Source organism: Marmota flaviventris, chromosome 3, assembly GCF_047511675.1.
Source record: "Marmota flaviventris isolate mMarFla1 chromosome 3, mMarFla1.hap1, whole genome shotgun sequence".
Classification (NCBI taxonomy): Eukaryota; Metazoa; Chordata; class Mammalia; order Rodentia; family Sciuridae; genus Marmota; species Marmota flaviventris.
Window position 1 is genome coordinate 58,534,721 of NC_092500.1, and position 27,916 is coordinate 58,562,636.

At 42.6% G+C, this 27,916-nt stretch overlaps 1 protein-coding gene across 3 annotated transcripts in view; it reads right to left on the bottom strand.

Annotated features, from left to right (window-relative positions):
• Kif5a (kinesin family member 5A) overlaps positions 1-27,366 on the bottom strand; it is a 31,694-nt gene extending 4,328 nt beyond the window's left edge. Inside the window, exons 1-24 of one of the 3 annotated variants that reach the window (XM_027926216.2) lie at positions 27,049-27,366; positions 13,753-13,755; positions 12,280-12,367; positions 12,113-12,186; positions 11,594-11,698; positions 11,302-11,350; positions 10,840-10,895; positions 9,789-9,876; positions 9,402-9,526; positions 8,341-8,445; positions 8,028-8,176; positions 7,754-7,902; positions 7,298-7,473; positions 5,729-5,797; positions 5,021-5,227; positions 4,636-4,782; positions 3,747-3,935; positions 3,263-3,380; positions 2,853-2,917; positions 2,629-2,738; positions 2,012-2,113; positions 1,018-1,078; positions 707-778; positions 446-550 (exon numbers count right to left, since the gene is read on the bottom strand). In XM_027926216.2, coding sequence (XP_027782017.1) covers positions 446-550; positions 707-778; positions 1,018-1,078; positions 2,012-2,113; positions 2,629-2,738; positions 2,853-2,917; positions 3,263-3,380; positions 3,747-3,935; positions 4,636-4,782; positions 5,021-5,227; positions 5,729-5,797; positions 7,298-7,473; positions 7,754-7,902; positions 8,028-8,176; positions 8,341-8,445; positions 9,402-9,526; positions 9,789-9,876; positions 10,840-10,895; positions 11,302-11,350; positions 11,594-11,698; positions 12,113-12,186; positions 12,280-12,367; positions 13,753-13,755; positions 27,049-27,177 — 2,541 coding nt within the window. In that variant the 5' untranslated portion in view covers positions 27,178-27,366. The remainder of the gene's footprint in view (positions 1-445; positions 551-706; positions 779-1,017; positions 1,079-2,011; positions 2,114-2,628; positions 2,739-2,852; positions 2,918-3,262; positions 3,381-3,746; positions 3,936-4,635; positions 4,783-5,020; positions 5,228-5,728; positions 5,798-7,297; positions 7,474-7,753; positions 7,903-8,027; positions 8,177-8,340; positions 8,446-9,401; positions 9,527-9,788; positions 9,877-10,839; positions 10,896-11,301; positions 11,351-11,593; positions 11,699-12,112; positions 12,187-12,279; positions 12,368-13,752; positions 13,756-27,048) is intronic. The other 2 variants (XM_071609727.1, XM_027926222.2) reach the window with 2 other exon arrangements.
• Positions 27,367-27,916: the final 550 nt, after the last annotated feature.

Here is a 27,916-nt window from a genome sequence, read left to right on the forward strand (position 1 = left end):
ATGTAGCTTCCTTCATGGAAGAAAGCCCAATTCCCTTATTTTTCTTGTCTCCCTGCATTCCCTCTCTAGCTAAGATCTGACATACTAATATTCCTCTTTTCTTTTCCTTCTTAAGTCTACCACTGAGCTACACCCCCAGTCTTCTGCTATCCCTCTTGTACAGTTAAGGCCCTATGCCTCTTCAATCTTTGTCCAGTTCAACCTCTCCCTCCAAGGTAGGCCTGGGGAATTCTTCTCTGAGCAGAAGTGGGTCAGAAACTTTGAGAAGTGAAAAATAGAAATAAAGTAAAAGTGGGACCAAATATGATATAAAGATGGGGTTAGTAGAGAAAAGTAAGGAAAATGTGCAACTAGATTTTCCTAAATCCAAGGGACCACCAAGGATTTGGGTATCATAAGGGACCTGGCCTCAAAAGTTCTCTTCACCTCTTCTTTGCATTCTTACCTGTTTGTGAACCTTTGTAAGTTGTTCCAGGTTGTTCTCAAGAAAGGAAATTTTCTGTTTTTGGGAATGAATCCCCCCACTGTCCTCGGGCTCCATTTCTGCACTCTGCTTAGAGATGGAGAGAAAGATGTGGCTCTCATGAGGCTAACCAGGTCCCAACTAGGTCAGGCCAAGCAAGTTCCATAGGGAACAGCAGGGCCACAGACGCCTGAGGAGGGGAGGAATATATGGGGCTGGTAAGATGTGGAGGATCTCACTCACTTTCTTGACTCGAGTCGTGACGTCTTGAACGAACAGCTTGCGAAGGTTGTGGAGGGTCTGGAGTTCCCGGGCCTGGAAAAAATGATGGAAAATTGGGGATAGCCAGATACCAGGTCTGCCTACACCCTCCAAAATTATTGGAAACTTCAGTCTATACAGTCAAGTGTCACTCAGCCCTTAGGAAAAAATGTGTCCTGATTATGCCACAAACTAACTACAAAGGAGAAAGAGCAATGTGGTAAGGAAGAAATTGATGTAGGAGATGCAGCCCTCCATACCCTGTTAACTTGGTACAGAAGGAAACCACTCACAACTGTCTCCTCCAGACCTTTGAGGTCCTGCTTGGACTGCTCATGTCGCTCGTACAGAAATCTGCAGCAAAAGAAAAGGAGAAGTTAGAAAACAGAAAAATCCTTCAGGACTCTCCTCCTTTCACCTTCCTACTCCCCATTCCTTTTATCTCTATTTTACTATTATTTATTATATAAGTTGCTCATGTTTACTGTGCAAAAATCAGAAAAGAATTTTAGAAGAGAGTTAAGAGGAGTTTTTATAAAAAGCCATGATTCTACCACTTACAGAGGAAACCATCATGAAGCCTGGTATCCATCTTTGCATACTATTTTAAATAAAAAATTATTTTGAATAATTATTAAATAAAAATATCAAATATCAATATTAAATAAAATTATTTTGTGGGGCTGCGGTTGTAGCTCAGTGGTAGAGTGCTTGCCTAGCATGTGTGAGGCTCTGGGTTCCATCCTCAGTACCACATAAAAGTAAATAAATGTGTCTATTTCTAACTAAAAACTAAAATCACTATAAAAAATTTTTTTTCGTACTAGATATGTATTAGATAGAGGGTCCCAGGGGCCCTCTATCACTGAGCTGCACCTCTAACCCTTTTTATTTTAGGATAAGTTCCCACTAAGTTGCCCAGGCTGGCCTTAAAGTTGCCATCCTCCTGCCTTAGCCTCCCAAGTAGCTTGGCTCCCTGCTTATATACTATTTTTTCTAGGCATATATATCCATATAAATTTTTATGAGATTAGATCATTCAAACTGCTTTGTAACCTGATTTTCACACTTAACACAACACTTCAAGCCACTTTCCATCCATGTCAGGTTATCCACAGCAGTTGTCATTTTTGGTGGTCTCCATTTTTCTAAACCTTCCCCACCCCATTATATTTGCTTCTTGTGAGTCACTGCATCACATCTATGTGTGTGTCCTGCCTCTGCAAATGCATCTGAGCAGTTAAGAGCCTACATGGCCGCTGGCCTGCCAGCAAACTCCTCACTCACGTCAGCTCCTGAAGCTTGGTGCTCTTCTCATGTTCTTCATTCTTCAGCTTCTCATAGTCAGCCTGAAGTTTCTCCAGCTCTAACTGGAGCTTCTGATTCAGGCTACAGAGGGTCAGGGACATTGGAGAGAAAAAGAGATGTTAATGAACAGGAAGGACAGACCAGCCCCTCAAACTTGTGCTTTCTTCTTGCATGAGGGAGTCCAGTTAGAACTAATGCATCTACCTTCAGATATCAGGGGCAGACACAGGTCACACTTCCATGACAGTAAAGAACCCTGAGCTATCTAATAAGGCCAAAAAAGATAGGGATTAGTCTTTAATGCTTCTATCTTCTGAATTTGGGCTGTGAAGTTATATGATTGTTGAGGGAATGACACATGGAATTTAAAGAACCTGGGGCTGGGACTGTAGCTCAGTGGTAGAGCACTTGCCTAGCATGAGTGAGACATGTTATTTGATCCTAAGTACCACATTAAAAAAAAATACATAAAGTTATAAAAAAATTAAGAAAAAAAAGAAAGAAATTAAAAAACCTGATCCAGAAGGATCATTTGAGTAGGCACAACAAGGTAAGTGGGCCCAATGGAGACTGGAGCCACCCTCAGGGATCCTTACTCTTTAAGCTCATCAATAGTCTTCTGCTTTTCATTGATCTCATCCCTGAGCCGGGCCAGCTGCCGGTGATGGGCCTCCCGGTGACTTTCCATCTGCAGCTCCAAGGCCTTCTGCAAACAACCCCACCCCATGCTCAGAGTCAGACTCCCAGACATGAGTTTCATGAGGGCCAGCATAGCCCTGGCCCTGCCAAGCCCCAGTTGCCCCCCACCCTCCCCACTCACCTTCACTTCATCTGCATCCTGAGTGTCTGGCTCTTTGTCCTTCAAAGCCACTTCATTAACAGTTTCTAGGGGAAAAGGGGAAGATAGCTTCCATCAAAACTACCTCCTTCAGAAAAAAATTTATGTTGTGACCAGCATTCCAGGCAGGTTAGGGGATGGACCCACAGGGAAGTTCTTCTAGTTAGGACAGTCCAATTTGATACAGCAGGGACAGAAAACAAGGGAGGGTATATGATGCTCATAAAATGACCTATATGCAAAAGCCTGACTAAATAATATATGCGTTCAGGCTGATGCTTTGGGTGAGTGGTTGCTGGGTGGTTTCTTCTGATGTGTGCGACCTTCCCTCCCTGACCCTTTGGAATCTCAGATTCCAGGATGGCCATGATACAGGTCTAAGAAGGCTTTACCCTGAGCCTGGAGCTTGGCCAATTCATCACTCAAGGAGTCATAGGACTCTTCCAGGTGTCGCTTCTTCAGCTCCACACTCTGCATGTATTCCGTTAGTGAGCGGATCTTAGCCTCATGCTGGTAGAAGAAGGATGGGGAGAGAAAGGAAACAAATGGAGCAAAGCACACAACTCTAGGCAGCACCAACTTCCATAAACTCATGCTCTACTCCCAAGTCCTCCCTTCCTGCTGCACCTTCCATGAGGATGTAGGGCTGGGAGCCATTCCCATGGAGACTCTTCCTTCAGAGCCTCAGCTCAGAAAGCAATACCGCCTGAGTCTCCGTTTCTTGACCCCGGATCCTACTCCCTGCCACCCAGCTCTTCTGTTCTTGACTTCCATAGAATGCTGATATTAAGGTGAGTGTTAGGAGTTTTACCTATAACCACACAATATCCTTCTCTCTCCTACATCATCAAAAGGTTCTCAATCTCAGGTAGTCACCTGTGAGATGAGGAGCTGGCAGGATGAGAGCTCCCGCCCAGTTACTTCCATCTTGCGATGACATTCCACCTGGAGGTTCTCTAGCTGCCGACACCGCTTGACTACAGATTTGACCTCCGACTTGATTTTGCTGATGTAGAGTCTGGCCACGGTGAACTCTTCCTCGATGGCCCCACTGATCTCCACCGGCTGAGGGTGGGCAGAGGAGGAAGAGATGCTTCTCTGCAGTAGAGAAGCCTTTATCTGCTCCCTTCCACCTTCTGCACAAATCCACATGCCCAGGGATTCAAGTAGGACAAGTATTTCCCAAGGACCTTTACCAGCTATCCTGGTATTTCACACTAAGGCCCTCTATCTACATTTAAAGATAATCCCCCTCTTCTACCTTAAAAAGCAATATGATTTTCTGTTTCTTCCTTTCCATTTATTTATTTTATTTTGAGGCAAGATATCATCATGTTGTCCAGGCTAGTCTTAAATTCCTGGACTCAAATGATCCTCCTTCCTCAGCCTCCCAAGTAGCTGGGACTACTGACACTTACCACCATACCCAGCTTGATTATTTTTTTATAGACCAACTGATCTACTTGATTACGCAGGTCAGTCATTCTCACTGACTGACATATTTGCATATGTCATTCCTAACTCTGTGCCCCACTTCTTGATCCTGCCACTGGCACACCTCACTTGTTTGTTTGTACCCTTTAGAATGCATCTTTTCAGTGGAGGCTATGCAAACCTCTGTTTGTTTTCCTGAGTCTAGACTGAAGGCTCGCACATTTCTAGGCAATTTGGGCCACCTTTTTCAGTGTCTCAGAGGGTCTGGATTGTCCCACCAGTGCCCAGTGCAAAAATGACCTGAACTAGACTGCTGTCTCTCCCCACTCACCAGCTTAATCTCCCCGTTGCCCACGATGACACTGAACTCACTCAGGTCCTTCATCAGCCCATTCAGCACTTCAGCAATTCGTTTTCGCTGGTGTCCACTGACCTCCTGGAGTCGCTGCAATTCAGACTCCAGGGACAACATGGTGGCCTGGAGACAGCCCCTCAGGTCATTCCCATTGCCATCTTCCTTCTTCCCTCCCCAGTCCAGACAGAGGCTCTCATTTCAGCATGGCAAAGCACAGTGCATGGTGAGGGGGGGTTATAATACACTGAACAGCACTAGAGAGATGCAAACACCACATAGCCCAAAAAGAATCAGAGGTCCCCTTGGACATGGAGGGTGTTCTGAGGTCAGGGAGCCCTTGGACCACTGATAGGCCACTCACCACCTTCTGGGACAGCTCGTCCACTAGCAGCTGATTCTGCTGGCTCTTTTCCTCTACCTCCTGGGACTTCTGGTCATAGTTTACAGCCAGCTCCTCCAGGGCCTGCAGCACTTCTTTCACCTCATCCTTCGCAGCATCATTCTCTGACTGCAGGTGGCTCAGCTCCCGCTGGACCTTCTCATTGTCTCCTCGAGTGGACACCAGCAGCTTCAAAGAAGAGGAGGGGCATGTAAAGGAGCATGTAGTCAATGATCACTTCCATGGGCCCTGGGCCTGGGGGAGCCAAGACCCCCCACAAAGCAAAAGTCAAAAGGAAGTAGGCATTATGTTTCACAGAAATTGGGAAACAAAACAAAATAAAGAAGGACTTGGGGGCTGTGGCTGTGGCTCAGTGGCTGAGCGCTTGCCTCACATGCACGAGGCACTGGGTTCGATTCTCAGCACCACATACAAAAATATAATAAACAAAACAAAGATATTGTGTCCATCTACAACTAAAATAATAATAATAATAAAGAAGACGGGCCTAGACTCCAACAGCAGTGTTTTAGTAACAGCCCAATGAAGTTCTCAGACTGCTATAGTTTGGGGTGACTAGCCCCTGAGAAGAATGGCCCTTCTTCCATCTGATTTTAAAGAGGCCTTTTTCACACTTTTCAAGGATGAACATAAACCCCTTCCCTTTAGTGTCTTGCCCCCTTCCAATACCTCCTCCTGGTCCAGCATTTGCTGCTTGAGTTTCTCGATGAGTTGGCTCTGCTGGTTGATCTCATCGTCCTGTTGGAAGCAAGGGGAAGACAGTAAGGGAAGCCACTCTTTCCAGTTTAGAGTTCTGGGACTTTGTGAGAGAGGTAGGATCCCAGTAAAATTCTAGGTAGTTTAGGCTTTGATTTAGAAAGCTCATGTGCTAAAAAGAGGTCTTTTCCTTGACTTCTTTCCCTGACCCCAGCACTCTCTAAATTCCTTTCTTCAAGGAAGTTGATATAACCTTGATAATACACAGCAAAAATCTTTAAATGTTCACATTTTAAAAAAATATTTTTTAGGGGGCTGGGGTTGTGGCTCAGTGGTAGAGCACTTACCTTGCATATGTGAGGCACTGGGTTTGATTCTCAGCCCCACATATAAATAAATAAAATAAAGGTCCATTGACAACTAAAAAATATTAAAATATATATATTTTAGTTGTAGATGGACACAATATCTTTATTTTAGTTCTATGTGGTGCTAAGAATCAAACCCAGTGCCTCACACGCACTAGGCAAGCACTCTACCACTGAGCCACAACCCGAGCTCCAAATGTTCACATCTTTTTTTTTTTAATTTTTTTTTTTAGCTGTTGATGGACCTTTATTTTATTTATTTATAGTGATGCTGAGAATTGAACCCGGTGCCTCACACATGCTAGGCAAGTGCTCTTCCACTGAACTATAACCCCAGCCCCAAATGTTCATATCTTTTAAAGAAATCTCATTCTAGCACTCCTTTCTTTCTTTTTTAAAAAAAAATATTTTATTAGTTGTTGGTGGCCCTTTATTTATTTTTATGTAGTGCTGAGAATCAAACCCAGTGCCTCACATATGCCAGGCAAGCACTCTACCACTGAGCCACAACCCCAGCCCCACTTTAGTACTCCTTTCTAACCAAATCATTCAAACAAAATCTTGTGCAGAAGAGGCAAATAGTCATTTCAGAGTTATTAATAGGAAAAAAACCCTACAAGCCCTGTAATAAGTGCATTGTTAAATAAGTGGACCCCTAGGCAGTAATTTAAAAATACTTTTAACTGTGCATGGTGGCCCACACCATAATCCCAGCAGCTCAGGAGGCTGAGGCAGGAGGATTGCAAGTTCAAGGCCAGACTCAGTAACTTAGCAAGGCCCTAAACAACTTATTGAGACCCTGTCTCAAAATTTTAAAAAAAGGGATGGGGATGTGGCTCAGTAATAAAACACCCCTGGGTCTAATTCTTTTTATGAAGAATTATTGAGTAAAAATGCTCATAATAGAACACTAAATGAAAAAAAATTAGATGTAAAATTACAATATATCTCAAGTGTATGATATATCCATAGAGGAAACCAAAATGTTAGCAGTATTATTTCTAAATGGTGGGTAATGGATGGTACTAATTTTCTTCTGTATATGTTTAATTTATTTTCCACATTTCAAAAATGAGCATTTATCCCTTTTAAAATCAGAAAAAAAGGCAGTATAAGCTAAAATTTTAAATCCCGTGCCCTCTTATCTAACTGTGCCCTGCCCGGCTGCCCTCACCTTGTCATCAAGCTGCTTATAGAGGCGGCGGATCTCCTCCTCATATTTCTGCCGCTCCTCAGGTGCGATACGCACCACAATGGATGAGTTGTCATTCACAGGGGTCTCCTCGCAGAGCTCAGCCCCCAGGGCTGCATCCTCCCCAGCCAGACGCTCTGTCTCAGGCACATTCTCTCCTGGCAGAGGGGCAGAAGAAGGGGGGAAATGGGAGAAGAGAAAGCTACGTGCACAAGTCTTTCCCCCCTCACTCCAAGTCCTCATCTCTTTCCTGCAGGGGCTGCAGGGGACAGTCCATGCCCTCACTCCCTTCCCTCATGACTGCTGCACTGCACTCTTCCAGAAACACAGCCCTCCTTCCTGAAGGCAGCCTGGCCCTAAACACAGCCAAGCAGGGCTGTCCCTCCCACTACCTCTCATTCCCTCGGGATCCCCATCTAACCAGGATCGCCATCTAACCATTGCGCCAGCGGCTCAGCTCAGCCTCCAGCTTTGCAATTGTCTCCTTCTGGGCCTTGGTCTTCTCCTTCTCCTTCTCATATTTCTTCTTCCACTGCTCGGCAGTTAACTCCAGATTTACTGAGGCAGTGTTCTTAATGGTCTTTGCCCTGGATGAAGAGAATAAGAAAGCGATGAAACCTGTGTTAGGCTTGGGTGACACCTGAGGGAGAGAGCCTCAGGGTCTGGAGAGGGACCTGGCTCCCAGTGTCCCTCTAGGGACTCTGCCACTGACCGCTGTCCAAACATCAGTGTAGACTTGGTCTCTGCATCATTGTAACTGGATGGTGAGCAACAGATGAACATAGTTGTACGGCAGTTTCCTCCCAGAGAGTCCTGAAGAATCCGTGTCATTTTGCTATCACGATATGGAACGTAGCTTTTCTGGGAGAGAATGGAGGCCATGACTTAGAAAAATAAATTCAAAAGGAAATCAAAAGAACAGTAGTGCTGCCTAAGGATCAAGCAACCTACAAGTTGGGGCATAATTAAAGAGGGACACTGGGAGAAGGTGTAGTTGGGGTGAAGGGGACTTAGGAAACACTTACAGTGCCCTCTGCTAATGCAGAGATCACATTCCCCAGGGCAGACAGCGACTTGTTGATATTCTTTGCCTCATCCAGCACAGCTCCCTCTGCTCCAGTCTTGCTAACCTGCCAGGGTATTAGGAGACAAGTGTATCAGGAGCAGCTACAAAGACTGTCACAGTCTCTTTTCTACTTGGGGACCCAGTCCAAAAATGGGGGGAGGGAATGGAGAAGAGGACAAAGTAAGAGATATTAGCCAGAATCAGGGAAGGCCTTTCCTCCATTCCACTATATCTCTTGCCAAAGGCCACTCCCACTGCCATATTATATAATTCCATTTATTTGAAATATTCCGGACAGGCAAATCTACAGAGACAAAAATAGATAAGTGGCTGCCAGAAAATGGACAGAGGGGAGAATGGGAAGTGACTATTAATGGGTGATAAAAATGTTCTGGAATTAGACAGTGGTAATGGTTATACAACCTTGTGAACACACTAAACCCACTAAATTGTACACTCTAAAATGGTGAACTTTCTGATTATGAATATCTCAATTTTTAAAAAAAATTTAGTTGTAGATGAACACAATACCTTTATTTTATTTATTTTTTTTGTGGTGCTGAGGATTGAACCAATGCCTCACATGTGCTAGGCCAGTGCTCTACCACTGAGCCACAACCCCACCCCTGAATATCTCAATTTTAAAGGTTTTTGTTTTGTTTTGTTTTTTGGTACTAGAGAGTTAATCCAGGGGCACTTAACCACTGAGCAACATTCCTAGGCCTTTTTATTTTGAGGCAGGTTCTCACTAAGTTGCCCTGTTAACCACTGAGCCACATCACAGTCTATTTTTACTTTTTATTTTGAGACAGAGTCTCACTGCATTGCTTAGGGCCTTGCTAAGTTGCTGAAGCTGGCCTTGAACTTGTGATCCTCCTGTCTTGGCCTCCCAAGTCACTGAGATTACAGGCGTGTGCCACTACACTAATCTTAAAAAAAAAAAAAAAAAAATCTTTTAATTATAAAACAAGTAACCTCCCCATAAGGCTTTCTTCTCCACCAACCCATAGGACCCCTAACCTTCTCACTCCCAGCCAGGTCCACGAGATACAACTTCCCACTGAGCTTCTGCTCAGTCTCCATGTTCTCCTGCTTGATGTTGATGAGGAAGATGCTGTGGCTTCGAGAGCTGTGTTCATTCATGTCTGTAGAGGAGAAATGTGACAGGTATCAACCCCTGTGAACCTGCACCCCTCAGTCCCAGCTGCTACTGGCTGCCATTCCCACCCATTGAAAGAGAAGGGACCTGCCAGGACCAACCCTGCTATTTCATCTCCCAGGCAGTGGATGCACAGGCAAGGGGCCCCTCTGCTGAAGGACAATGTCCTCCCTTGCTTGCTTGTTGCCCAGGGGATACAGAAGAGAGGGAGGCCCTTAGATTCAAGAACCCTTTAGATCCCTACTCACTGGTGACAGCGACATGACGATTTGATTTTCCCTCATCAATCACATCCAAAATCTCCTCTGGGCTGGACACAAAGCGTTCAGTACAACCCTGCAGGGGGCAAATAGACAGTGACTATAAACTCTGATCTGCAAATTAAGTTGCCTGAACACTTTCCAAGTGACCTTTTAAGATGCTGCCTTTTTTCCAGGTGCACTGGCACATGCCTCAGCTTGGGAAGCTGAGGCAGGAGGATCATGAGTTCAAAGCCTGCTGCAGCAAAAGAGAGGTGCTAAGAATCTCAGTGAGATCGTGTCTCTAAATAAAATACAAAATAGGGCTGGGGATGTGGCTCAGTGGTCAAGTGCCCCTGAGTTCAATCCCTGGTACCCCCACCCCCCCGCAAAAAAATCCCTCAAACAGATGCTGTCTTTTGGGCTAGGGATGTAGCTTAGCAGTAGAGTACTTGTCTACTTGTCTAACATGTACAAGGCCCTGGGTTTGATCCCCAGAGACAAAAGAAAAGTCATCGTATTGAAGCATCAAAAAAGTCTTGATTCTGAGAAATCATTTGTTTACTTGCTAAAGATGTATTGGTTGCCAAAGGATTTATTTTAAATCCAATTTAAATTCATTTATGAGAGAGAATTACTAACTAAGCATTTATTATTTTAGTATGTTAAAAATAAAACTTGCACACCAGTTTAGTACTCAGAAGAGAAATGTATATGCCAAATGGCCCTATGTTCCTTTCTTAACTGGAAACAAAGCTACAGTGGAAGTCAGAGCAGTACCAGAATGCTCTTTATGGAGCATGGATGGGCAAGGGGAGTGGGTGGGATTTTTTAAAATTGTGAAACAAATCATTAATATGATATTGTATGATTTAAAGAATAATAAAATGGACATTATGTAAAAAAAAAAGAAAAGAAAAGTCATCGTTTCCAAGCACCCTGACTCTCATAGGCCCCTTAGCATATCTTACCCCTTTAACTTCTGGGTCATTGGCCCACCCTCTTCCCTCATCCCATTCTGGATACACTGACTCCACACCAGTGTCTCGCCCACTCTCACCTTGACAAATGGGACCCGGTTCTTGTCCTCATGCACAGAAAGGTTTGTCTTGGTCACTGAATCAAGATAATGCAGAGTGAGTAAAACCAGCACTTCCACCCACCCCTCTGCACCCTGTAGTCAACTTGGATGATGGTTTCTTCTATGTGCTAAATGGAGGAGGGCTTCCCAATGAAGCCTAAACTCCATGTTCCCACTGAAGGCTCAATTCCTCCTCCTCTCCCTCCTCCTTGTCAGGGCTCCAGCTGCAGGGTTCCATCTCCTCTTGAACTATGTATATGTAAACTCTAAGCTCATCTTCTGAGCCTCTAAGTTTTTGGAAATTCTTGGTGAGTGAAGCTAAAGGACTCAGGTGTGAAGATGTGTATTTTGTATGCCAAATGGCACCAATCCCCACAGCAAGCTGATCTTCCTTTCTTCACCCTCCTCACACACTCTAACCCAGTGAAGTTAAACACTTACCATCCAGAAGGTCACGAATTTTATCCAGGTAAATCTCAAAATAAGAGACCTGGTTTGGGAGAAAGGAGTATCAATTGAAGAGGGCTTATCTTAAATCTAATGTGGGAATTCCAAACTAATGTGACCTGCTCAAAGGATAGTGGTGGGTAGGAAGAACAGAAAAAAACATCTTAGTGGAGGTAACCAGAGGGGGAGAGTAACACTGGGGAGCCCAGGATCTTCAGCAGGTTCACTCTAGATTTTCTCCTCCCAGTCCCCATCTGAAGATATCCAGCTGTCATGCCCTAATCACCTTGATGTGGAACTCAAGGTTCTCATCCATGGAGTAGATGTGGTTGAAGATGTCTCGGGCAATCCGGGGAATGATTCCCATCAGCTGAGGGTCATGTAGCTTTCCCTGGGGAGTGAGGATATTCCAGCATGAGACTGAAACTCGAGAAGGATGAGACAACTTGAGGTATACAAGTGAACACAAAGGTAAGAGGTGATAGGAAGAGCATCCTAAGGTAGGAGGTGGTTACCACCATGTCTACCTTTTAGTGGAAGGAGATAACTGAGCAGCCCTTTGGACTTCCACTGCTGCTACTTTTGCAGATCAAAAGACAACTAGAGCAGTAGGAAGGAGCTAAACTGCAGCAGATTGAAAGGATTCCATTAAACTTCCCTTAAAACATTGCCTCTCAGCTCATCCTGTGTACCCATCTGCATCTGAACCAGGCAACCTTTGATTCCTAAATCTTCCCCCACTGAAAGTCCTTGATCTGCCACTTGCATTCCTAGCTCCTTATTCCAACAAAGTCAGAACCCTCACCTCCATAGTATGTGTTTTCCCTGAGGATGTCTGTCCATAAGCAAAAATGGTGCCATTGTAGCCAGCAAGGACATCTGGAAGAGATGGTGGATAAACATATAGGTGGAGATAAGTGAGGCAGGGAATGCGAAGCCTGAGAAAATACATTCTAAAAAGACATCCATTACCTTTGACAATCTGCATGGCACATGCATGATAAACTTGCTCCTGAGTCGTGTTTGGGGGGAACACACGGTCAAAGACATATGGCTTCCCCTGGAGTGAAAATAAGAAATGTCGGCCATCAGTAGGAAAAGTGGAAGGGAGAAGAAATGCCACAGACCCATCCATCAGCCTAATAAGGGCACCCCATTCTTCAATCCTCCAAATACATGGAAAATATAGGGGACAAGAGAAATTGGAGAGAGAAGTAAACTGCAGAAGTGAAGAACAATTCATTAACAATAAAAAGCACCTCAAAGTTTTAAAATATCTTCCTCAATAAACCCATTTGTTGGGGCTCCTGCTGTAGCTCAGTGGTAGAGCACTTGCCTAGCATGTGTAAGGCCCTGGGTTCAATTCTCAGCACCACATACAAAAGAATAAATAAAAATAAAGGTCCATCAACAACTAAAAAAAAATTTAAAAATTAGATAAACCCATTTGTCTTAATATGGAAAGGTCTTCAAGATGAATTAAATGAAAGATACAAAGTTAGCAGCATAGGCAAAACATGTTCCCTACAATTTAAATGAAACATATACTCAGAGTTCTTGGGAAAACATTAATACAAGTTCTGTCTTGTGAAAAGAATATATGAAATCAGAAATATAGGTCTCTTTGGGGCTGGAGTTGTAGCTCAGCAGTAGAGTGCTTGCCTCATATGTGTGAGGCACTGAGTTTGATTCCTAGCACCACATATAAATAAGCAAAAAAAAAAAAAAAGTCCATCAACAACTAAAAAATAAAAAAAAAAAAAAAAGAAATATGGGTCTCCCTTTAAAAAGGGAATCAGGGGCTAGAGTGTGGCTCAGTGATAGAGTACCTGCAAAGCATGCATGAGGCCCTGGGTTCAGTCTCCAGCACTGCAATGTAAAAGTGTAGAAGCAAATCATTCAGACCCACAAGTACTTTGTTTAATTTAGGTAATATGTTGCAAGTTATATGTACTGATAAGATATATATATATATATATATATATATATATATATATATATATATAGAGAGAGAGAGAGAGAGAGAGAGAGAGAGAATACATATGTATATAGAGAATATATAGGAGATAGATTTATTTATTTATTTATTTATTTATTTTTATTTATATATACTTTTTTTTTGTACCAGGGATTGAACCCAAAGGAGCTTAAGCACTGAGACACATCTCCAGTCCTGTATATTTTTTCTATTTTGAGACAGTGTCTCACTAAGTTGCTTAGGGCCTCACTAAGTTGCTGAGGCTACTGAGGCTGGATCCTTCTGCCTTAACCTCCAGAGCTGCTGGAACTACAGGTGTTCGCCCTGGCTAAGATACAAACTATTTAAAACTCAGGGAACTAAACAAAAAAATTATTTGACATCTAATCATGTTAAAGGTCAGATCCATGCTTAAATTAAATAAGACTGTTTTTTCTCCAAGTGACAAATTTCCCAGTAGTGTTTACCTGCTAGTCAGTACAAAAAGACTATAACTTACTTGTCAAATTGTATAACTAGAGTTCATCTTTATCCAACTGAAATTTAAAGCTCTAGATCTATAGACACCAGAGTTTGGGAGAAATGTTCTAACAAATTAAGGAAGGCCATAAATTTTAGCTAAAGCTAGACATGAGGCTCTAAGTATATATTCCATCAATATATACAGAATTTTTTTCCTAGAAGAAATTATACAAAAATCTTGACAGTGTTTACTGTGGAGAGAAACTGGGAGAGAGAAGATTTCTGTTTTTCATTGAGTATCTTGTAGTTTACATTTTTTAACCATTTAAAAGTATTATATTCAAGATTTTTTAATGTCAAAGATGATGAGAAAATAGTGCAATCATTTGTTTTCTTCTTTGAAAGTTTTGTTTTGAGACAGGGTTTTACTAGGTTGCCCAGGGTGGCCTCAAAGTTGTGATGCTCCTCCTTAAGTGTCCTCAGTAACTGGGATTATGGGTATGTGCCACTGTGCCCAGCATAATAAATGTTATTTTATAAATATTAAAAAAATAAACCTGGCTTCTGGGAAAAAAATCAGCCAGAAATATGTATATGTACTCTTGGTAGTGAAAGCCTGTAAGACCTAAGAAACAGCTGGGTGTAGTGGTAGAACACTTGCCTAGCATACATAAGACCCTGGGTTGGATCCCCAACACCATCAAAAAACAACAACAACAAAAAAGATTAAAGCCCAAGAAATAGTATCCACAAAGGAAAGATGTTGGAAAGGCACTCTTTATAAAGAAGGAAGTGTTATAAACTGATAAACTGACAGCACCTTTCTGAAGAATCATTCTTTTAAATTCCTAAACATCCACACTGTTTATACTCTCTACCAGGATTCTAGCGCTGAGAAAACATTTTATAAAACACTTGGCAAAGAACTTAAAGTTGGATATAAAAGAATGTTCTCTGCAGTGGTTGGAGTTAGAGAAAAACTGGGCCAAGCATAGTGGTACACGTCTATAATCCCAATATCTGGAAAGCTGTAGCAGGATGATTACAAGTTCAAGACCAGCCTGAGCAACCAAGACCTTGTCTCAAACATAAAAATAAAAAGCAGGTGTGGTGGCACACACCTGTAATCCCAGTGGCGGGAAGCTGAGGCAGGAGGATTGCAAGTTCAAAGCCAGCCTCAGCAACTTAGTGAGACCCTAAGCAACTTAGCAAGATTCTGTCTCAAAATGAAATATAAAAAGGGCTGGGAATGTAGTTCGGTGGTTAAGTGCCCCTGGATTCAATCCCCAGTATAAAAAAATAATTAATTACTTAATAAAAAATAAAAAGGCCTAGGGGTGTTGTTTAGTGGTGGAGCATTTGCCAAGCATGTGCAAGACTCTGAGTTCAATTCTTAGCACCACAAAAAAGAAAGGAAGGAAGAAAGGGAGGGAGGAAGGAGAGGATGAAAGAGGAATAGAGGGAGGGAGGAAGGGTAGAAAGGGAGGAAGGAAAAATAACAGTAATTCAAATATCCATCAAAAGGTTGGAAGTGCTGGAGTTATAGCTCAGTGGTAGAGCGCTCACTGGCATGTGTGAGGCACTGGATTCTAGTCAGGTATAGTGGCATACACCACAGCACCATATATAAGTAAGTAAATAAAACAAAGATCTATCAACAACTTAAAATATACATATATACATATATATGTATATATATATATGTATGTGTGTGTGTGTGTGTGTATATATATATATATATATATATATATATATATATATAATTTATTTATTTATTTATAATAACAATCTTTTTTTTTTTTATGGTGCTTGGGATTGAACCCATGGTGGCCTTATGCATGCAAGGCAAGCACTCTACCAAATGAGCTATATCCCCAGCTCCAAAATAACAATCTTTTAAAAAATAAATAAATAAAAGGAAGAGGCTGGAGACAAGGTCAGGAGTGCGCACCTGTAATTCCAGTGACTCAGGAGGCTGAGACAGGAGGATCACAAGTTCAAGACCAGCCTCAGCAATTTGGTGAGGCCTTAAGCAACTTAGCAAGAAAGATCCTGTTTCAAAAACCAAAACAAACAACAACAACAACAAAGACAGCTGGGGGTGTAACTCAGTGGTGAAGTGCCACTAAGTGTTCAATCCCCAGTACAAAAAGAAATTTTAGGGCTGGAGATGTGGCTCAAGCGGTAGCACGCTCACCTGGCATGCATGTGGCCCGGGTTCGATCCTCAGCACCACATACAAACAAAGATGTTGTGTCTGCCAAAAACTAGGAAATAAAATATTTAAAAAAAAAAAAAGAAATTTTATTTAAAGAAAAGACTAGAGTGTGGCTCAGTGGTAGAGCATGTGTTTAGCATGTATAAGAAGTTTGACCGCGAGTTCAATTCCCAGCACCATAAAAAAAAAAAAAAAGAGGTTAGTTATAACTTTATTAAAATGAGTGGGATTGAGTCAGGTATAGTGGCACACACCCCAGTGACTTACAAGGCTCAGAAAGGAGGATGGCAAGTTAGAGGCCAGCCTGGGCAACTTGGCAAAACCTTGTCTCAAAATTAAAAATAAAAAGGACTTAGGGTGTGGCTTAGTGGTAGACTACCCCTGGATTCAGTCCTCATTACCACACACACAAAAATACTTGTGCAACTCAAGAACTGCTATCATAAATATATCATAAATTGATGTTATGCCAGGTGCAGTGGCCCAGCAGCTTGGGAGGCTGAGGCAGGAGGATTGTGAGTTCAAAGCCAGCCTCAGCAACTTAGTAAGTCCCTAAGCAACCCAGCAAGACCTTGACTCTAAATAAAATATAAAAAAAGGGCTGGGGATGTGGTTTAGTGGTTAAGTGCCTCTGGATTCAATCCCCAATACTAAAAAATAAAAAATAAATTGATGTTTTGATGTTTCCTAAATATATGAATCCATGCTCAACCTCACTGTCAAGCCAAACATATATTAAAACTATGAGACACTGTTTTGTTTTGTTTTATCTATCAAAGTGGTCATAGTAAAATATTTGGCAATATACCTCACTGGTGAAAATGTGAGTAAATAGATATTTGCTCATACTGCTGGAAATAAAGATAGGATAGGCAATTTGGAAATAGTTCTTACATTTTTAAGTACATACACTTTATGACTTCCACTTTTAAAAATGTATCCTATATACTCACTGCCCATATGCCCTCCTGCACCCCATTCAATTGTTTATAATGGCAAATTATTAGAACAATCCTAAAAGCCCAACAGTAGGGGAGCTGGGCATGGTGGTGCATGCCTGTAATCCCAGTGGCTCAGGAGGCTGAGGCAGGAGGATTGCAAGTTCAAAGCCAGCCTCAGCACCTTATCGAGGCATAAAACAATTTAATAGACCCTGTCTCAAAATAAAAAATAAAAAGGGCTAGGGATGTGGGACTGGGGTTGTGGCTCAGCAGTAGAGTGCTTGCCTGGCACCTGTGAGGCACTGGGTTTGATCCTCAGCACCACATAAAAATAAATAAAGGGCTAGGGATGTGGCTCAGAGCTTAAATGCCCTAGGTTCAATCCCTGGTACCCAAAAAAATAAATCAATATCAATATCAATAAGGAGCTGTTTAAATAAATTATGGTATGTCTCTGCAACAATTATACAGATGTTAAAAAGAATGAATTGGGCTGGGGTTGTGGCTCAGCGGTAGAGTGCTTGCCTAGCACATGCGAGGCCCTGGGTTCAATCCTCAACACCACATAAAAATAGATCAATAAAATAAAGGTATTCTGTCAAACTACAACCAAAAAATAAATTTTAAAAAAAGAGAATGAATTGGACCTTTATGTGTTGATATGGAAAGATCTCCAAGACTCAACAGTGAGTTAACAAAAAAAAAAAAGCAAGGCACAGAATGGTAAATATACTATGCTGTCATCTGTGTAAAAAAAAAAAAAAAGTACAAATGTATAGTGGTTTTAGAAGAGTCCATAGAAACTGGTGACAGTTACCTTCCTTTTTTTGTACTGGAAATTGAATTCAGGGTTGCTTTACCACTGAGCCTTTTTTATTTTTTATTTTGAGACAAAGTCTTATTAAATTGCTGAGGCTGGCCTCAAACTTGTAATCCGTCCCTGGGATTACAGGCACATCATGGTGCCTGGCAACAACTACCTTCTGAAAGGAGAACTAGGTGGCCAGGGAAGAAGGGAGCAATAAGAATGACTTTTCATTGACTATCTTTCTCTGTCATTTAAGTTTTATCACCTAGGAATATGAAACATTCAAAAATTAAATTAAAAATTGTAAGCCAGGCATGGTGTCACATTCCTATAATCCCAGCAACTCCAGAGGCTGAGGCAGGAGGATCCCAAGTTTAAAGCCAATCTAGGCAACTTAGCAAGACCCTGTTTCTAAATAAAAAATAAAAAGGACTGGGGATGTAGCTCAGTGGTAGAGTGTCCCTGAGTTCAATCCCCAGTACTATAAAAATAGAGAAAACCAAAAAATAATAATAGCAATAAGTAATAATAGAAAAATTAATAAATAATAGAAATAAATAAACTGCTAAAATAAAAAATTGTAAAGTAATAAATAAAATTACTTAAAAAGATTTAACGGGGGCTGGGGATGTGGTTCAAGCGGTAGTGCGCTCGCCTGGCATGCGTGCGGCCGGGGTTTGATCCTCAGCATCACATACAAACAAAGATGTTGTGTCTGCTGAAAACTAAAAAATAAATATTAAAAAATTATCTCTCTCTCTCTCTCTCTCAAAAAAAAAATGAAAAATTAAGTTAAAGATTTAACGGGGTTGGGAATGTGGCTCAACAGTAGATCATTTGCCTAGCATGTATGAGACCCTGGATTCAATCCCTAGTATCATAAAAAAAATTGTATAAGAAAATTGTAATGAGCTCTTTCTCTTCAATGAGGCTCCAGAGCTGCAGATGCAGAGATGCAGATCTTTGTGAAAACCATGATGGGCAAGACCATCACCCTCAAGTTCGAAGTGACACCGCTAAGAATGTCAAAGCCAAAATCCAAGACAAAGAAGGCATCAGCAATGTCTGATATTTGCAGGCAAACAGCTGGAGGATGGCTGCACTCTCTCAGATTACAACATCCAAAGAGTTCAGCCTGCACCTGGTCCTTTGCCTTCGAGGTGGAATCATTGAGCCTTCCCTGTACCAGCTTGTCTAGAAGTACAACTGTGACAAAATGATCTGTTGCAAGTATTATGCCTGCCTGCAATCCCGGGGCTTTCAACTTCCACAAAAAGTAGTGTGGCCATAACAATACCTCCATCCCAAGAAGGTCAAATAAAGCCCCTCCATTGACTCTTTTCCCCAAAGGTGGCTCCTGCCCAAGCCCCATGCATGAAAGTTTCCCTTACATTAACTGGAATAGTTAAAAAAAAATTATGAGTAAAATAGTCATCACAATTTATTAGTGGAGAAAATGGATTACAAAAAATACATAGGGCTGACACCCTGGCCCAATAGAAGAAAAAGTAGGCCCAAATCTTTATCATGTTGAATTAGGCCCTGACTTCCTTAACACGATTCCTATATATATAGTACAAGAAATAAAATCAAGAATAAATGGGATGGATTGAAAAGCTTCTTCTCAGCAAAAGAAACAATCAGTGAGGTGAAGAGAGAGCCTACAGGATGGGAGCAAATTTTTACCACACACACATCAGATAGAGCACCAATCTTTAGGATATACAAAGACCTCAAAAACTTAGTACCAAACAACCAAATAGCCCAATCAATAAATGCACAAAGGAACTGAACAGACACTTCTCAGAAGATGATATACAAAATATACAAATCAAATCAACAAATTTATGAAAAAATATTCAACATCTCTAGCAATTAGAGAAATGCAAATCAAATCTACTCTAGGTCTGGGGTTGTAGCTCAGTGGTAGAGAGCTTGCCTCACATGTGTGAGGCCCTGGGTCTGATCCTCAGCACCACATAAAAATAAATAAATAAAAATAAAGATATTGTGTCCATCTACAACTAAAAAAATATTTTAAAAAAACTTCTCTAAGATTTCATCTCATTCCAGTCAGAATGGTAGCTAATAATAATACAAACAACAGAGCTGGGGTTGTGGCTCAGTGGTAGAGCGCTTGCCTAGCATGTGTGAGGCACTGGGTTCAATTCCCGGAACCCCATAAAAATAAAAACAAATAAAATTAAGTTATGTGTCCATTTACAACTAAAAATATATGTATGTATAAAAAAAAATACAAACAAAAAGTTTTGGTAAGGATGTAGGGAAAAAGGCACACTCATACATTGCTGGTGGGACTGCAAATTGGTGCAACCAACCTGGAAAACAGTATGGAGATTCCTTGGAAAACTTGGAATGGAACCACCATTTGAGCCAGCTATCCCACTCGTTGGTTTATACCCAAAGGACTTAAAAAAGCTGCAGTGATGTAGCCACATCAATGTTTATAGCAGCACAATTCACAATAGCTAAGCTATGGAACCAACCTAGATGCCCTTCAACAGATGAATGGATAAAGAAAATGTGGTACATATACACATTTGAATAGAATATTATTGAATGGAATAATATTAAATGGAATATTACTCAGCATTAAAAGAGAATAAAATCATGGCATTTGTAGGTAAATGGATGGAGTTGGAGAATATCATACTATGTGAAGTAAGCCAATTCCAAAAAACCAAAGGCCGAATGTTTTCTCTGATATGTAGCTACTGACCCATAATGGGGGTGGGAGGGAACATGGGAGGAATGGTGGAACTTTAGATAGGGAAAAGGGGAGGGAGGGGAAGGGAGAGGGTATGGGGGTAGGAAAGATGGTGGAATGAAATGGACATCATTATCCTAAGTACATGCATGAAGACACGAATGGTATGACTCTACTTTGTGTACAACCAGAGAAATAAAAAATTTTAATCTCCATATGAACTATGAAATGCATTCTGCTGTCATGTATAACAAACTAGAATAAGTGAATAAATTTAAAAAACAAACAACAAATACATAGGGCTGGGTGTATAGCTTAGTGGTTAGAGTGCATGGTTAACATGGACAAGGACCTGGGTTCAATTCCCAGCACCAAAAAATGTTTTTAATTACATGTATATGTATATGCATATATATATATATATATATACATATATACACATACACACATATACATAGTTTGTGATACAATTTTATTAAAATTAATGTATATATATAGGAAAAAAACAATCAAATTACTTAGAGTGATAAGATTTTGGGTAGTTTTTAGTTTCTTCTATAATTGTAATGTACCTCAATGTTTCTCCCACCCAGAGGCCAAGAACGAAAAACAAACAAAACATGTATATCTCAGGACAATGACACTTATCTTTTCTCCATCAGTGATCTCTATCCGTGCTTCATGAAGTCAGGCATCCATCCAAAGGGGATTAAATATAACTCACAAGCCAGCCTTGCCTCACCCTTCTTTCCTCCTGGGAACATGGGCACTAACACCCACATCTACACACACCCACTCACTCAAAACATTCCCAGTTGTAGGATTCCAGAAAACTCGCTCCATGGATGCATTAAAATGGAGGGTGCTCTCCAAATGCTGAAGCCAATTATTGCCTGAGGAACTCCTTATTCTTAGCCAAGGCTAGGAAGAAGGAATAGAGCAGAGAGGGAAGAAAGATGGGGTTCTCAGACCTGTGAGGACAAAAACAAACAAAAAACCCAAGAACTAAAAATAGGTGCATCTAATAATCTCATGAGCAGGAAAAGACGTGAAATACCTTGTAATTTGAGGGGTTCTAGAAAGAACTTCTAGCTACCTCCCTTCTCTTTGTTGGGTCTTTAAATTCCAAAGCTAGCTTTTCTTCTTCAAAATATTTTTTCCTGGGGCTGGGGTTGTGCTCAGTGGTAGAGCGCTCGCCTAACATATGTGAGGCACTGGGTTCGATCCTCAGCACCACATAATAAAATAAATAAACAAAACAAAGGTATTGTGTCCATCTACAACTAAAAAAAAAAAATTTTTTTTTAAAATATTTATTCCTGGGGCTGGGGATGTGGCTCAAGCGGTAGTGCACTCGCCTGGCATGCGTGCGGCCCAGGTTCGATCCTCAGCACCACATACAAACAAAGATGTTGTGTCTGCCGCAAACTAAAAAAAATAAATAAATATTAAAAAATTCTCTCTCTCTCTTTAAAAAAATAAAAAATAAAAAAATAAAATATTTATTCCTGTTAAAGTATAAGTTTCTTTTAATTTTCTACGGATTACTCTCAAGATGAATTATTTTTCTACTCTTTTCATAAGAATAACTAAGCCAGTGGTTTTCTACTTTTTCTGCCTCTAGACTAACCACCCTTATTTACATCTTTCATTATTACTCTGAATCAAACTGTAGTATATCGTGGGGATTCCTTATCAGAATATAGAGGAACATACACATAGCTAGCAAGTTTGTTTTTTTTTTAATTTTGAGACAAAGACACGCTAAGTTGCTTAGTGCCTCACTAAGTTACTGAGGCTGGTCTCCAACTTGCGATCCTCCTGCCTCAGCCTCCCAAATTGCTGGAATTACAGATGTGAGGCACTGTGTCCAGCTCATCAAAGACTATTTCTTATTTCCTTCTCTCCGCCTCTGCCCAGGCCATTTCGGAGATTGCGGATCACCACCTAGATCCAGAGTTTCTTGAAGGCAGAAATTCCTTCCAAATCCCCAAAGTCCCTGGCACACAGGACACTCTTCATAAAAATATGTCAAATAAACATAGATGCTTATGAAGAAAAAAAGAAGATACTAGGGACCTGGAGGTTAGATAAAACTACCTGTAAGAGGGAAAAGTGTTAACCACTTTCCAATTTTTGGCTTGGAGGGAGACAGCATAAATAAAAATAACACCTAACTTCCCACCCAACTTTTTTTTTCTTTGAGACTGGGTCTCACTATGTTGTCCAGGCTGGTCTCAAATAATTTTCTGACCTTCATTTCTTGAAGAGTTAAGACTACAAATACACATCACCATGCTGGGTTTAACATCTAACTCTTATTGAGAGTTTACTTATTCTGTGTCTGTCACTGTGTTAAGAAATTTATATGTTGGGCTCGGGTTGAGGCTCAGTGGTACAGTGATTGCCTAGCATGGGTGAGTCACTGGGTTTGATCTCTAGCACCACATTAAAAAAACCTAAATAAACAAAATGAAGGTATTGTGTCCATCTACAACTAAAAATATAAAAAAATACATTTATATGTATTAGTTAATTTAATGATCACAATAATCCTAGGAAGCAGGTGCTATTGTTATCCCATTTTACAGATGAGAACACTGAGGTCAGTTAGTCTGCCCACTTTCACATACCTGAGAAATGGTAGGGCACAGTTTTAAACTCAAGCAATCTGATTCCAGACTCACACCCAAAGTGATCAGAGAACCACAATGTCAACCCTGCATAAGATCCTTATCATGGCTTTTCATTCTCCTTCCTTTTGGGCATTTCCCCCAAGTATTTCCAGATGGAACTAAAGGCTTTCATCACTCCCTTTTTCCAACCTCAACCCCATTTTCAGAAATATGCATTTCTCCCACCCATCCTTTCAGAGGGCGACCCTCACCCTCTTCCCCTCTACGTAATCAAATGCCCTGCAAGTTGGCATGGTGTCGGAGACCAAAAGACTTGTTCCATTAGAAATACTCTGGGATTCTCTCCGCCTTTTAGGAATGCCCCTGAGACAGATATCTCTTCCAGCCCTGCAGGCTTGGCATTCCTCATAGCCTTCTCCAGAGGGCCTCTCTTCTTTGTCAATCTGGGCTCTGTTCGCCTTTAACCCACTCCAAGCCTTCTTGTTGTCTCCTTGTCCATTTGTGCAGGAAAGGTCCAGCAGAGTGCTATAGTTTTTCATCATGTGTGTTGATTAAAGCTAATGGGGGACCTAAGATCAGGGGCCCAAAAATGACCAAGCTGTTCAACTCTCAATAAAATACTTGGTAGAACCCAAACTTGAAGCAGCAGCCTCGATTTCCATGTTGACACCCTTGGGGATTGTTGCTATGGAAATGCTAGAGAGACACTGGCCACAGTGATCATTACTTCCCCTCTCCATTTTCCTTAATGAGACTCCCCCACACTCTTCAGATATCAAAGGAATCCAAGGCCACCCTAAACCAAGCAAATTCTGTTCCACTAATCCTGCAAGTCCAGTCTAGCTTTTCTAAACAAGGTACTTGATGGTCCTGGTTTCTTGCATCTTTAAGAACCCTCTTAACTTCTGGGAGACTGTAGGGGGGTAACCTGTGGACACTTGAATGTAGGAGACGGAGAGGGAGTGTAATTGTGTGTGTGTGTCTATGTGTGTTCTCAATGTCATCTGCTCCAGACCTGGCATGGATACAGCAACCCAGGCAGTTAAGCACTGGGATACTGATGAGAAAAAACAATGCAGAGAATGACCGAAATACTTAAATGGGTTCAGTGAAAAAGGCACACTGGATTCTAAGTGTACAAAAAGCAAAGCAAGACATATACCACATTGCGACCCAGACATCCTACCACTATGACTTAGGCCATTAACTTTGGCTACCCCCAGCCCCCAGATTCCTTGGAGAAGTCAGAGGTATGCAGGAAAATAGGGTGCACACAGCTCTCTCTCCAACTTATCCTTCCACCCTCTGCAAAGAGAACAAAGCCCAAGAACATAAGGGCCTCCAAAGCCCAAGCCAGCCGCAGTGCAGCAGAGGTGAAGGGAAAAGCTGTCACAGGAAAAAGCAGAGCTCTGCTTTTTTCTTTCTTTCAGTCTTCCCTCACCTTCCCAGACATCCTGAAACAGCTTCCTCCACTGTTCCTCAGACAGTTCCCCCACACACTGGGCCCAAAAGGGATCAGGAGAGGAAAAAAGGTAGGAGATATCATTCCCTCACTGGGACCCTCAAGGATCTCAAAACCATGTCTCCTGCCAGGCACAGTGGTGTATGTCTGTAATCCCAGCAACTTGAGACGTTGAAACAGAAGGATCACAAGTTCAAGGCCAGCCTCAGCAACTAAATTGCTGAGGTGAGGACCTCAGCAATTTAGTGAGACTCTGTCTCAAAATTAAAAAAAATAAAAAATAAAATTAAATGAAAAAATCTGGGGATGTAGCTCAGTGGGTAAAGCATCCTGGGTTAACTCTCCAGTGCCAAAAAAACAATTATGACTCCTATAGCCCTCAGTCCCCTGCATGAAGAATTAATAGTAAGTCCTAAAAGGAAAGCTCCAGGGATATTGCCTGAGACAAAATGGCCCCCTGCAAACATTTATCTTAAGTGAGAGACTGACAGGAAGGCCAAGGCAAGGGAAGATACAGAGTGAGACAAAGGTACATACCCACAGATATCAGGCAGAATAGACAAGAAAACATTGGCTGTGGAGCCAAGATAGAATCTAAATCAGCAGGGGCCTCGGCTTCTCTCCATCTCTCCTCTATCCCATCTCCAACAGGGTCTCTCCTGTTTTGCTGGACTGACTGGACAGATCAATACCTCAATCCCTCCTCTCAACACATCTAACTTATCCCACACACTAGGAAAGCCCAAACAGCCTAAAGGAGTCACCTCAGACTTACTGGAAAATCCTTCCAAAACAAGGAAGTCACACTTAAAGTAGAAACCTTTTGTGGATTTGCTTGTCATGACAGCCAGCTCCTGTTTATCAGCCTTAATATCTCAAGCAGACCCCAAGCTCCAACTCCCATGGCCTGTTGTTCTGGCTACTTAGAGAGGGGGCCCCCAAGAGTTGATATGGGCTTTCTTTTAGACTGGCCAAACTTGACTGATCGGACTACAAGGCCTGAGGTCCTTGAGGCAAAAGAAACAGAGGTCCTCTTCTTATGTCAAACATATACTCTTACACACACACTCACACACACACATCTATAAACATACATGACAAGGCAAAAGCACCACTGGAGTTCAGAGAGTGGGTGTGGGTGGTGACAGGCTGGGGGTGGGAGCTTGGGGCCCTCCCTAAAGCCTGTGTATGAAACTCCTATTACTGACTCAGAAGGCCCAGGCATCCTTCCCTTTTTTCCCTCATTCCTTTAACGGCATGTTTCCAGGTGCTTTGTGTCAAGCGCTATGAATCAAATATACATAAGAAGCACCCCTGACCTTGAAGATTGTCCTCATACATGCCCCTCCTTCTTAAATTGGCAATACTTTCCTAGCCCAGCACCCCCAAGCCCTACAGGATTTGACCCCAGGTCTCTTCACTACCCACACAGCCTGGGAAAGGTGGAGTGGGTAAAGCCTAGAAACTCCCTTTGGGCCACAGAAGAAGGTCCAGAATGGAAATGTGGGAAGGCAATATGATATGAAGGAGAAGGTGTGATTCACAAACTTGGATTCAGATCTATGGATTCTCAGCATGACCTTGAGAACGTCATTCAACTTCTTTTGGCCTCAATCTCCTCATCTGTAAAATGGAAATATCAACACTACTTTAGAGTGTTTTTTGAAGATTTAATACTCTACATAGAGTAATAAGTAAAAAATAAATACTAATTCTCCTTCTTAAGATCTCCTCCATGGGTAAGGGCTGTCATGATGAGGTAGAGGTCAACTGCTACTTTTTATTGGATCAAGAGCAAGGATGAATAAGCAAGTATGCATTACAATCTCAGGGTTTGGATATATTTATTTAGGGAGTACAATTGGGAAGTCTGAAATCCTCTTCCTACTGTACCTGGGATGGAAAGGCAGATAGGTCCTTAGAATTCCAGAGGCTTCCCCGAAACTGGGTGTGGCATCAATATATTTCTTTCCCATAAAACCCTTCATCAGACCTCAATCCTCTAAGTACAGACGGTATCTACTTTAGGGGAAAATGGAGGGCTTGGACCTAGAGCCCACTCCCATTCATACCTCCACAGAGAACCTGGACTACCCATCTCCCTTTTAGCCCATCCACTATCTTCTCCCTCCCTTCCTAGGATGTGGGGGTAAAGACCTAAGCCAATAACAAAGGGAAAATGCGCTTTCTCTGGGGGAGAGAGAAAACATCAGAAAAACATGGGACTGGCTCCAAGGGGTGGGGATGTGGCTGCTCCCAGCCACGGAGAGTAGGGTCTCCTGATGGGGAAGGGGCCCCCTCCCACTCTGCAGAGACTTGGCTGCAGGCCTAGCCAGGCCACACCCAGCCATCCTGATGCAGGGGAGAAAAAGGAGGGGCTGCGGCGAATAGGATGGTGATTGAGCGGCGGGGAGGGAGCACAGAGTGACAAGCAAAGGCTAAGATTCTACGGGGGTGAAGATTCAGCCTCCCGCCCCTCCCCTAATTCCGTCCGGTAGCAGCACTCACTCCGATAACAACGCTGTCGTCCCCTTGGAAAATGGGGATGAACTTGTCTCCCCGCAGAATCTCTGCCTGGTTCAGGGGCCGAAATCGGCAGAGAACCTTGATGCTGCATTCGTTGTTAGTCTCCGCCATGGTGGTCGCCAAGTAGAGCTGGGGCACTTCTCAGGCTGCAGGAATGGTGTGTGCTCCGAAGGAGGGGTCGCTCAGCTGAGACCAAGACGGAGGACAGGTGCTCGATCGCTGGGGCCGAGAAAGCAGCGGGGGCGCCCGGACGAGGCGGCGGAGCAGGGCCGGGGAGCGGTTTAGTCCACTGCAGCTCTGAGATGCGGGCAACCTGGGCGTCTGGTCCTCTGTGCACTGCCTCTCCGCCCCTCGCGCTGCAGCCGCGCTGCGGGCCTGGGCGGGGCGCGACCGAGCAGTGAAGGCGGGGCTTCCTTCGAAGGGGGCAATCTGCTTGTCTTGGACCACCGAAAGGTGGGGCCTGGCCTCACTCTCGCCTTCTTCTCCCGCCCCAAACGCCGGAGGATAACCTTGTCCTCACCCTTTCCCGACCCGACTAGCTCACAGCATCCCACCCCCACGCCCCCGACCTGTTTGTTCTTCCCTCAGACTCCACCTCCGGGAAGGGATGAGGCGGGGGCTGAGGTGGGCCGGTTGCCTGTCTAGGGAAGAAGGTCCACAAGACTTCCAGTCCTTTTATTTCAGTGCATCCCTCAGCCTCATTACAGTACTCTCTCCAATCTGGGAACACATTTCTTCTCGATCCCCTCCCCCCACAGACGCACAAAAGCTGAACTCCAAACCCATTCAGCTTTCAAAGACAACTTTCTGAACCCCTGTGGAAGTGGGTATCCAGATCCCATTGTCATAT